General features: G+C 39.3%; 1 protein-coding gene across 1 annotated transcript in view; it reads right to left on the bottom strand.

The window, feature by feature from the left end:
- Positions 1-12,500, bottom strand: part of LOC138013953 (MFS-type transporter SLC18B1-like) — a 38,984-nt gene that overhangs the window by 549 nt on the left and 25,935 nt on the right. Inside the window, exons 12-17 of the mRNA XM_068860986.1 lie at positions 8,001-8,096; positions 6,131-6,205; positions 3,931-3,997; positions 2,090-2,116; positions 177-223; positions 1-24 (exon numbers count right to left, since the gene is read on the bottom strand). The exon at positions 1-24 is cut by the window's left edge and continues 549 nt beyond it. Of these exons, the coding sequence (XP_068717087.1) occupies positions 1-24; positions 177-223; positions 2,090-2,116; positions 3,931-3,997; positions 6,131-6,205; positions 8,001-8,096 (336 nt within the window). The remainder of the gene's footprint in view (positions 25-176; positions 224-2,089; positions 2,117-3,930; positions 3,998-6,130; positions 6,206-8,000; positions 8,097-12,500) is intronic.

Genomic DNA, 12,500 nt, shown 5'->3' with positions numbered 1-12,500 from the left:
AAAGTGCCGCAGTCCGCTACATTTCTAAAGAAAAAATAGACGAAAGAGTGTTGTTGACATGACTCTGAGACAAAATCATTTGTTTTCAGTTCCTGTTGTAAAATATGGGTCTCCGGTCAAATGGGTGATATTTTGTCACAACCTGAGTAAAGATTTTAAGGAAAGTGATGACTTACCGCGGAAACATATATTCATAAAAGGTGAACACCAACAGCAGAAAAGCCTGAATAAAGAATAGGTAATACATAAAGAAAAACTATGATCATCAGCGGCTGGATATCAACACAAAGATCAAAAGCTTACAATTTTAGACATTTTTTTTTACGTCAGGACTGTTTATGTTTGGTTAAGAGAGTTAAATCAAAGAGACACTTCAAAGACACCCTTGCGTCTAGTTCGGGACTCCATTGATGCTGAAGGTCGATTGATGAAAGGTAAGGGGGCACTTGCTGACGTTCAAGTATCAAAATTGACGTTCGCCTAACAAGACGTATCATGTGACAGGCTCAGCGAGCAGAAGCAAATTCCGGGCTCTGATTGGCTACCCGAAAGGGCAGAAAAAATCAGCTCGTGATTGCTCGTTTTGTTCCCGCGCAAGTAAAAAAATGGTCATATAATAAATCCTTTATTGCCCAAGATGACTTGGAGACGCAAGGCACGCTAGCCTCAGACATGAGCACACCCGCCTGGACCTGAACATAAGGAGAGTGTAGTATACGTGACGTATGTTCAGTACGTGAAAAGTGTATTATAGGTAGGAACATATGGAATGTTAAATGAGCAGTTCATGTTGTGGTTCGATCCGAGTCTAATTTGTTGTTTGAAGGGTTAAGTCCGTTTACTACAGAAAGCACCTAGGCAGGCAAGCAGTCAGAGTGGATATTGGCACATTCTTTCTTTTGAGTCATGTAGCATCTCTCGTAACGTATAATGTGATTGGCTCGAGATCCAAACCCAAAAACAAAAAGCTAAACAATTGAAACAATGACTTTGACTAAACAATAGAAGCTGTTTACAATAACCAAATGTCACTTCGCTGATGACTTGGCACTTCTGGCTCATACTCATCAGTCTCAGATGCAAGCGAAAACCTCCAAGCTTGAAGCTATCTCATCTAAATTAGGACAAAGATCATGAGGATCAACGGCAAATCGAATTAGAATATTACCATTAATAATCTCAGCATAGCAGAGGTAACATCCTTCACATACTAAGGCAGTGTTATTAACATCACGGGAGGAACGGACGAAGACGTATTGGCAAGGATAACGAAAGCACGTAGCGCATTTAATATTTTAGCAAACATCTGGAGATCCAGGGAAATAACAACAGCCACCAAAATTAGAATTTTCAATTCTAATGTAAAGTCTGTCTTGCTCTATGGGTCTGAAACATGGAGAATGACTGAGAAGACAGTGTCAAAATTACAGACTTTCGTAAATAGATGTCTGCGCAGAACCCTTGGTATTTATTGGCCGGTCATTATCAGCAATTTTAATCTGTGGGAAGCCACAGGTCAAGCACCTGTGAGGCAACAGATGATGAGCAGAAAAAGGGCCTGGATTGGCCATACACTTAGGAGATCGAATGACTGAATTGCTCGACAAGCCCTTGGTTGGAACCCACAGGGAAGTAAATGGAGAGGGGGACCGTGTAACAGCTGGAGGAGAGACACAGACCATACCATCCAGTCGAGAGGTCTCTCTTGGCATCAGCTCGAACACCTGTCCAGGGACAATGGGAACTGGAGGGACTTTGTCAGTGGCCTATGTTCCGAGATGGAATGATAAAGGCTTCAGATCAGATCAGAGATAATACCAAACTATAGCAGGTTACGAGAGCTGCTACGTTACTGCTTTCTTTTTGGCTTGGGTATCGAGCCAATCAAATTATACGTTACGCGAGCTGTTACACTACTGTTTCTTTTGGGGACTTCGTCTTAAAAAACGCCGTTGGCCAACAAAGATACCTAAGCATCTCCGCAAGCACGGCACTGACTATAATTCTGAAACACTGTAAAAAAAATGGCGCCCATGTGCCTTTCAGGTTATGGATTATTTCAGTGACAAAGAAGTGACGGTTAACTCACCTGACTGATACATATGAAACCTGCAACCTACAAAAGGAAAAAAAAAGGCTGCTTTTGAGACAACTTCCGCGGAAAATTATTATTACACATGACAAACAATACATAGGTAATTGACCGCTCCCCAAAGGGGCTTTTTTAGGGCCAATGAACAACAACGAAACGAAGGAACAGAACAACAACACCTGTTAAGAATCCCAACCGGCCGGAGGCAAACCAGTTGGCTATTTACAAGTGCAGCTGGGAATTTGAACCAGGGACTACCAGGAACAAATTCAACGAGTGGTCAGAGCGGGTCCTGAACCCGGGATCTCCGGATCTCAATGCAAGCGCCCTAACCACTGGGCCACACTGCCTCCAACAAACGCTTTATATAAGGGTTTCATAAACTTTTCATAAGCGGCTGGCTATGATGGAATACCTGGCTGTGATCAGACTGCAAAGGGGGTTCATTCTTCTATGGTGGGCTGGAAGGCACGCTTCCCAAGAAAAAAAATTGAAATACAGAAGCTCGGAGATTCATTTCAGCCATCAAGAAAAATGCTATTTAGAGTCACTGTTTTGACAAACGCAATTCTTGATTTAAATCGTTTCACTGGCTTCAGTCACAGAAACATTTAACATCAAGCGTTCATAGATGAACAAATGCAGCAAAAATCAATATCGTTTCCAGACCATTTGCCGTCTCGTAAGGCCATACCATCGTTTCCAGACTGACAACCTAGAAAAGGGTGAGTGAACCAACCCATTCAACACCCCGAATTTGTATATGTAATAGGACTACATGCTGTCCAATTTGGAAATAATTGGATGAGAAAAATTCTGAGGACAGCCAAAATTGGACGAGGCCGTAGGCCGAGTCCAATTTGGCAGTCCGAGGAATTTTTTGAAAAAAGGTGGAGAGAAAAGTCGGGAAATTCGGTCATTATCAACACAAAACAAAACCCAGCGAGCGATGATCGCTTTGATGCAGCTTATTGGGAAACATGGAGATTCTCGGGAAACGAAATGAACTGTTTCCCTCGGGACCAGTCATTAAGTGTTTAATATTAAACACTGCAAAAGGTCGGTTACCAAACTTCACGTCAAAGCTTAACATTTAAAAAAATATTAGGCCTAATTAATCTAGCATAGGCCTAATCACTCTTCAGCAATAAAATTATATGGGGGACTTAATTTAAATCTTTTTTGAGACAGAGTGGTGTCTTCATCTTCACTGGTGAAGCGGTTCCTATGGAATTGAAACTGCAGGTTCAATGATCTTTATCTTCCTTATTTTCTCTGCTACCACAAGTCCTGGGACACAGTGTCCTAAATTAACGATAATAGTCAATTCAGAGCAAATTAGCCATTGTGTATATCAGATAAACTCGGGGAGGAGGACATGTTGCGCTAACCCAAACAAGAGAGCCTGCTTGTACGCTACACTGACGGTGGTAAAAGACTCTATAGGCAGACCGCCAACACCCAGTTTCTATTCCAACCTCTGCTTTATAGAAAATAAGGTTTCAACCCTCAATAAGCATCAGTGAGGCTTATTGAGGCTTAATTTTCTCTTGATTTAGACACACTGCACTTCTCATGGTTCTCCTTCATCATGATTGACATGTGTTCATTCATCAATGAGGCTTAAAATTCACAACCTTCGAATTTAATAATTTATTTTAAGAATTCCTCTATCTCAAACACTTTTTCATTTCACATTCTGATCATACGCATAGTAACCATCGGTTAGAGCTGAGCAATCGGTGTTATGGAGAACTAGGACACGAACAACTAACTGAACGACTGAAGCAGTCATCTTGCAGCTTACTTTTTAATCGTTTTGTATATATTTTACTTACGCTCATAGCCCACTGGAAACCAAAATATTCATCACAAACTGCAGCAATGAAAGGCCCTATCGTCTCGCTGTAAAAAAAAAGCAGACTTTATGCAAGACTACATTAAAGTGATTATATGTCACATAGGGATAAGCGGTTAGCCCTTAAAATGGGCGCCGGACGTCTCTTGACTATGACACGAAGTACCATTACACCGTCTTTAAGGCAGTGCATCGTTGTAAAGGGAATCACTGAATTAGCTAAGAAATGTTACAATAAAGGACCAGTTCAACAAGCAACAGGCATTTTTAAGTTAGTGGTGATTATATAGGTCAAACTACCGTTTGCAGATACAACGATTATGACAAGTATGTCTTTTAAATGCATTTCAAAAATCATTAATAATTCATGAGGCTAGTAGCCTATCAAAACATCCATAAAACGTGCAACATTTTGGATGTTGCATGATGTTGTACTTGTTTGGCCACGCTCACGCAACATTGTTGAGCTAAGGCATGCGCGTTAGGTCCACTTCTTGCGCGTCAGGGGCCTGGGGAACATAAACATTGACATGCATGTCGCAACATCATGCAGGAATGTTGCAAGATGTTGCGTTGCAATGTTGCGAGAATTTGGCCGGGCCTTAAAGATCACTGGTCATCTTTATGAAATAGTCCTAAACATTTTCATCGAAATTTCACCCTTTACAAACTTCTGGGCGGATACTTTTATCCATCCTCCTTCAAAAATTCTTCAACAAATTTTTCAAACGAAAACAATTCAACGAGTCTGCCGTCATGTTAACAATGTTCGTATCTAGACTTTGGGTTTTGTGCCATTCCACGTCAGCTCACGTCGAATCCTGCTTCTTCGTTCAGTTGCTGCTTGTTTGTTTGCAAAAGACGATTTTATGACATATCGTGTTGATCTTGGAACGGATCATTTTTTCCAACAGCGCTTTTCCTTCATCGGCAGTTTTCAATTCTCTGAACTTTCTCTTACGCAGCATTTTTAATCAACCGCCTTCATCGACAACAAAGAATAAGGACTGAAGGAAAAAAACTTGCTTTTAAAATTGCCATAGACCTCTTTCATAATGGCGACCAAATAAAATATTATTTTGTTTTAATGAGCAAATAATTTTTTTCCAGCTTCGCTACGACGAGCAAATTTCCAAAGAATATTTGTTTCAAAATGAGGGCAGTATGTCTAATTACCATAAATACAAAAGAATGTAAAGGAGGTCGCCATTTATGAAAGTGGTCTATACTGCTTATGAGGTCCACTTGTTTTCTTGTATGCTGATATCTTCCCCTCACAATTGGAACCTTTGTTTGGACTCCCGAGGGGCACGCTTTTTGTGGAATCTTTTTGAAGCCGTTCAAGAAACTCGCAGCACGTGTTTTATCGGGTATAAAAACACTCGTGTCTTTAAATCCATTAAAACGCTGCTGCTCGTTTTTCAAACATTACTTAAAATTTACGTACGAGTAAAAAAGTAAAGAATGCAACGAATATTAAACAAGAGAAGTATGACGCAAGCTGTCTGAGTTTGGTTGACACGCTCAGTCTCTCATATCAGTATGCCAAGTGATGTCGCTTTATGCAAGGAGCAAGGATGGCACAGTCAGCTAGTGCGCGACCTTGGTGCAAGAGGTCCTGAGTTCGATTCCCGAATCTCGCGTCCTTGTTTCGACTTCTTTCCTTTCCGTGTAGCTAAGTATCTTTAAATACCCGTAAAACGGAGCACTGATGGAGAGGGGGAAGTAAAATGAGCGCACCGTCGATCTCAGGTTTGTCAGTTGAATTACTGTTACAAGTTATCGACGTTAAATATGGTTATTTTGCAACTTGAAGTGAAATGGAGATGAAGCTACTTTGAGGCAAGTCGATGAGTGCAAAACTTTCCTGCTGATCAGTTGCTCTTCAAATTCGTTTGGGCCTAGTAGCCTTTCATGTGGATCGATTTGACGAAATTCTATCTTACTATTTATCTCTCTACGACGTCAAAAGTGGTAAGCACAAGAACATAGCTAGTGGGAGTCAGAGCATAGATCTATAACTGAACGGATCCCATTGTACGTTACTGGAAACAACCACAGTTCGAGAGCAATGATAAGTGACGTAATTTACCGTAGGAAAAAAAAAAACAAATACACCAGCGAATTTGGTCTACGACACACTATGACACTTCTAACTTAAAGAAAAGTGATTCACATACCCCATAAAATACACGCTTAGATAAATACTTGAAAGAAGAGCGTTTGTGCATGAGTTGTCAGGTATTCCATTCTCCCTACATATAATATAAACAAAGTTTGTAGTGAGAAATAATAATAATAATAATAATAATGGTCTTTATTGAAGTATTTAAAAAAAACTTTAAACTTACAATGCAAAATAGATTAAGGAAAAATGTCCATGATAAAAAAATTGAAAGGTTAAAATCTACAATGATTTAAAAATCAAAGAAGCATTCATTTACAAAGCATTTTTAATTAACCTTTCGGTTTTGACACGTGGAGTCAGGTGGGGATGTGCTCTTCTGCGGCGAAGAGCCCGGCTCTTACGAGGAGGAAGCTCATGAAGAGGAGGGTGCTTAGGAATGCCATCAATACCATTCCATAACTTCCTATTCGACCTACCTACTCAACTTAGGTGACATCTAGCAAGCCTCTTGCTTTGTGGCAGCCTCTGTAAAACACTAACTTCCTAGCGCCAATGAAATGTTGAGTAAGCGCATAATGCCCAAGACAAGGTGTCAAGGCCGGCTAACAATACTGAACGATATATATACAAGGTGCAAGCGATTCAGTAGTGCTCGATGCGGTTTGCAGAGCGTTTGAATACGAGAGTAAATCAAAGATAAGACATAGGATGTCCGTAAGTCTGAGTTTCACGCTTACGCGATCCTCAGACGACTTAATTGTAACAGAAACATACCTAGTATATATACGCATTTATATGAAGAATAGTTAACCACAGGGCGATTGGATGGAAACATTAGAGTTCTTGCGTGAGTTAAAGACTATGTATTTAGTGATAAGGTAGTAAAATAAGGTTATTTTTTGTAGACAATTAAAGGTTTTGTAGGATAAATTTGTTTTCGTGGCGGCATTGGATGCAGAAAGGGAAGGTCCTGGGAACGAGCTTGCGAGTCGAGTATATTCTAACTACCTACGAGAAACTTAAGGGGGGTGGCACTTAACCACAGAAAGACAATGGTTGCTAAGGAAGCTTTTTGTAAAAGACCCTTACAAAAAGGTTGGATGAATGGTTCTATGAAGTAACTTTTTCAATGGAAATCTGTCAACACTTCAAACAGAAGGCGCATGCGCAACTAGTCCCAGTCCTCTGCCGTGCGTTTCAGTGAAAAACAGGTAAAAGCCCCCAGGAAACGAAAGGAAGAGGCGGTTTTTTAAACGGATGGGAACCGTCCCATCTCTTTTCGTAAACTGTAGCATGGAATTTCTATTTGGACAAAAAATGGAACTGATATTTTGGAAAGTGTGTCAAAGAAGGACCTTATGACGTCATAATGTTTTGTGAAATACTTTCTTTTAAAATCCATGCTACAGATTTTGTGTTAAAATGTTCTCATACTGTTGCGTTAAAAAAAATGAGAACAACATAGTTAACTCGCTGAGTTTTTAGGCATTTTCTGTTTTGGTCACGTGATTGACCAAATATGGTTGTGAGTCGAATCATACAAAGGTATGTTAGATGAACACATTTGGCAAAAAAGGATAACTGAAGAGTTAAAGGAATTCGAGAAATGACTATTTGAAGGGGTCTATGGCAACGGATTGGTAGTTAAGAGCCACCCCACTTAACTGTTTCAATTTTTATTAAACTACCGGCACATACATATAAGATCATACAGTATGAACAAGCTTGAGTGAGCCACTCAGAACGCTAAAAACGCAATATATCCGAGACTGAGGATTTAAAACTATGGGACATATGATTAGTGAAATAGGTTTCATGGTATAGATTTATGAGAAGTAGATTTTTAACAAAAAGTAACAAAGCCCTTGCCTAACTGATTTAAAATACGTTTTACAAGGCGCCAGAATAAACTATACACTTACCTGGCTGTTCTTATAAATTCTGGAATTATTGGTACAAAACACAATCCTCCTGATAAACCACAAATAGTCAGCGAGATACACACCAACAACAGGTTGCTGCAAAGTTTGAATTGAATAGAATTTCTCAAACCGCAGCCGATTCGGAGACATGCAGACGAATTAATAAAATTAATAAAAATTAATTTGAAAATAGCTCGCTGTAAACGGTGTCTGACACTTTCAGACTGCAGACTAACCATGAATTACAGTTCATTGAAAGCTAACCGTTTTAAAGTGGGTGCTTAGACTTAGTTAAATGCTGTTTATCAGCGCTATTTGTAGGCAGTCTGTGGTCTGTGGTCTACAGTCTGCAGTTGTCATACACCTCTTTAAAATGACTGTAAACAAATAAATTAAAAATTGTACCCTACTTGAGGGATCAAGGTAACGTAAACACAGCAAATCAAGCTGTTTGTCTGCAATGAACTTAATATCTAAAGCCAATAAGAACGCTCATTACTTGATCGTTTTTATGTAGCAGACTACCGAGGGGTCTAAGGAAACTATGCTGTTACGTCGCTGGGGCGCGAAACACCAAAATTCGGTTTATCAAACGAGATGGCAAGGGTATACTATGTTGTAGACTGCTAGCAGTCCCTTCCGAGTCAGTCGAACCGCCCGCTTTAGTCAGTCACGCAACCGAGTCGAGTGGAAAATGGTGAAGAGCGAGAGGTTATAATTCCGTGTTCAAGTACACCAAATGAAAATTCCACCTAAAATTCTTTACCCATAACATCACTAAATCGCCAAATGAAAATTCCACCTAAAATTCTTTACCCAAAAAATCACTAAATCGCCAAATGAAAAATCCACCTAAAATTCTTTACCCAATACAGCATTAAATATCACTTGCCAACACTACTCATAAATACTACTAGTAACTTTGTTACCTAACAATACTTTACATGTATGAATACTCGTCATCACACTGCACTCACCAGGACTGCACTGCGCTAGCCGTTACTCCGTGTTACTATCCGTTACTACTGACACTACACGCCATTATACAACGTTAGTACCCGTTACAACACGTTCTTAGCCGTCACCAAACAGCACTAGCCATCACTAATCGTCACTTAACGTTACTCTACATCATTGGCCGTTAGGGACTGTGCAATAATTATCAGGAGGGGGGGCCTAAAACCAGAGGGGGGGCTTAAGTTAAAATAATGGAAAGCAGGGGGGGTCTTAATTAAATTTCACAAATTCGATAATGCATAAATAAACATTTTCCAAATAGACAGATTCCACGCCTTTGACTATCCATAATGTCTAAATACTACATCAACATAAGCACATGCTTTAACTTATTTAGAATGTCAACATATGATAGATTGAAACAATCGCTCATGCACAGAAGTCACAAACCACGTTGTGAGCTTTGACAATAAAACATTTGGCATTTAAGAGGTCCCGCAGACATGCCAGGTCTGTTCTTGATTTAAACAGCGAGAGGGTTTTTAGGTCTACAGTTTCTAGCTGAGGAATGCCACATACTTCTGTTTCATAGTTGTCATCATTGGATTCACCTCCCAAAGACCGAAAAATTATACAGGTTCGGGTCCTACGGCTTTCTGAGGTAGCAATCCTCTTCTTCTCCCTTTTTTTCTTCTGTTCCTTCTTTTTTTCTTGATTTGGATGCTTTAGATTTGGCACCAATAGGAAATGTCGCTTTATATTTAGCCATCACCCTATCCAGGTCTTCTACAAGATGCAGAACGTTTAAACCGACTTGAGACTTTATTGAATGACGTTGTACAACATTAAAATTGTGTAAACAGCTGAGGCCAGTCTTCAGTTTCCATTGTCTGTAAAAAGACTGTTGTCGTGTTTTTCTAACTTGGTTACGACAGCATTAAGCTTGTCCTGAATATCATTTGCCTCTTTTTTGCAACGTCTGATGTTGCTGTCATCATGGGGAGCTGGCTTGTAATCCTCTCGGAGAAACCTTCCTGCACAAGCAGGGTTGTCGGATAAAAGATATTGGTATCTGTTCTCTATTTTTTCAATATCATAAGGTACGGGTTACAGAGGGGGGGGGGACACCCCCTTCCTGATAATTATTGCACAGTCCCTTATCTCACTTTACTATCCGTTACCACTCGTTACTATTTTTTTATTTTTATTTTTCATTTCATTACATATATAATATTACAATATAATAATTACACACACAATAATAACTTTATTTCCATGATAAAAATATTTACAAACATTAAAATATCTCCAAAAAGTAAGAACTATAAATTTACAAGCAATTAAGTATTTCTCTGTTTTAAAACTTCAAAGAAAAAAGAAAATAATAATAATAATAATAATAATAACAAACTTCATTGAGCACTCTTTCATACAAACTTGAATCTTACATGTATCTGGTAAAAATAAATAATAATAATAATAATGATAATGATAAAACTCAAATTAAATTAAAAATTAAAAATTTAAATGCCGGCGGTGGCGACATTAATCCGGCAATCGTCAAGAGAGTCTCCTATATTCCGGAAAGGTACTCGGGACCCTCTTACGCACGCATGTACTGATCTTAAGAGTTCAAATGAGATGACAGTTCTGAGCCAATTAATGACGTTGTTATAGGGCTCACCGTCCTTCTGTACTAACTTGTCTGCTAAGTGCTTAAGAAATCGTTGGCACTCATTTCCCATCCCACCGTTCGTTCCGAAAACCAAGGGTGTAAAGGATCCCATCTCGACCTCAAGCACTCGTTGCTGATATTTCCGCTTTTTCTCCTCTTCTTGGTCTTTAAAGACTTCGGATGTCGGCTTGCTCTGGTTACATTTGGAGTTAACATGCGTGACCCTGACGTCGAAAAATGCTGTAACTGTAACAATAATAATAATAATAATAATAATAATAATAATAATAATAATAATAATAATAATAATAATTTCTTAAGACGAAGACGCTGACCACCTCGGATACCACGTGTCGTATGTGTGGAAAAGGGCCTGAATCTATGGCCCACGTGATTAGCGGATGTGGTACCTTGGCACAGACTAAGTACATGCAGAGACACAATGCAGCCTTGAAAATCCTTTTCTTCGAGTTCCTGAAAAACTTAGATCTTATCCAGTGTATCCCCCCTTGGTACTCTCCAGTCTCACCTAAACCCGAGTACAAGAATGACCGAGCGTGCGCGTACTGGGATGTCCCAGTATTTGCTGAAAATACGGAAGTCAGGGCTAACAGAATTGATGCGAGAATTGTGGACAGAAAGGAGAAGAAGGTGATCCTTATTGAGATGAGCTGCCCTTGGGTTTCCAACAGAGAACAGAAGGAACAGGAGAAAACTGACAAGTATGCGCCGTTGAGATGGGAGATGCGCCAACAGTTCCCCGGCCACACTATCACACAGTTTAATGTGATAGTTGATGTACTAGGAGGCTACTCTATGGAGACGGCGGAGAAAGTTAGGAAGTTTTTAGGTTTGGATAGAGGGAACCAGGTTTTGTTTAATATGCAGAAGGCAGTTTTATCGTACACCCTAAACATAGCAAGGTCATTCAAGGTTTCGACGAGTTATTAAGGAATATAAACTCTTGTTCCTTTCTCAAATGTTGGTTCGTTAGTTATTACCAATTGGTTTGTAAATAGGTTTAACAGTAGGGATTGTTACACAATAGTGCCTTTTCCTACTTATATTTGTAAGCATACTTACGTACTACATACTGCATAATAACAATAATGATATACACGATACGTCTAGAGGTCTTGAATGTGATGGAGGATCGCTTTTCATTTCTCATTATGACTATCTACAATATCATTTTGCTCAGCTATGACACGCTCCACTTGATAAGCAATATTTATTTTTGTTTTTAGAAGTGAAAGGGAAGGATTCACTTTAAGAAGTCTACATTGGAAAATAACTTGTTTACCTAGTAATATAATATGGTTAATCAGTTGCGTTTCTTTTCCAAAGAGCCCAAACATTATACTCACATCTGTCAAACACTGGATTGTCGAAAAGTAATTTTTCAACCATTCAACTACAGAAAGCCAAAAAGCACTTGAAATTGGACAATGTATAAATAGATGCTCGAGGGATTCCTCTGATATTTGACAAAAAGTACACAAAGGTGAACTGGCTATTCCTATTTTATAGAGGGCTTTATTTACATAAAGGATTCTATTTAAAACCTTATACTGAAATTCTCTTATCTTTGAGTCTAGTGAAGCACGTCTAGGGAGGAGATAAATGTCTTTCCAAGATAAGTCATGTAATGGAAATAAAAGTTCGTATTTAGATATTGAAATCGGGGGCTTCTCAATTTTCTTAATTAGTTGCCAATATAAGTATCTGGAACAAGACGGAAATATTGAGTCCTGCGATTCGTGAGCCTCGGGCAAAGTGCTTGGCATGTCCCTTAAAAGGGTCTTCCACTCCGATGGAATAGAGTTAAAGACACTCATAAGGACAAAAAACTCCGCACCGGTTACGTT

Source organism: Montipora capricornis, chromosome 8, assembly GCF_036669925.1.
Source record: "Montipora capricornis isolate CH-2021 chromosome 8, ASM3666992v2, whole genome shotgun sequence".
Lineage (NCBI taxonomy): Eukaryota > Metazoa > Cnidaria > Anthozoa > Scleractinia > Acroporidae > Montipora > Montipora capricornis.
Note: the sequence above shows the minus strand (reverse complement) of the source record. Positions and strands in the feature narration are given on the sequence as shown.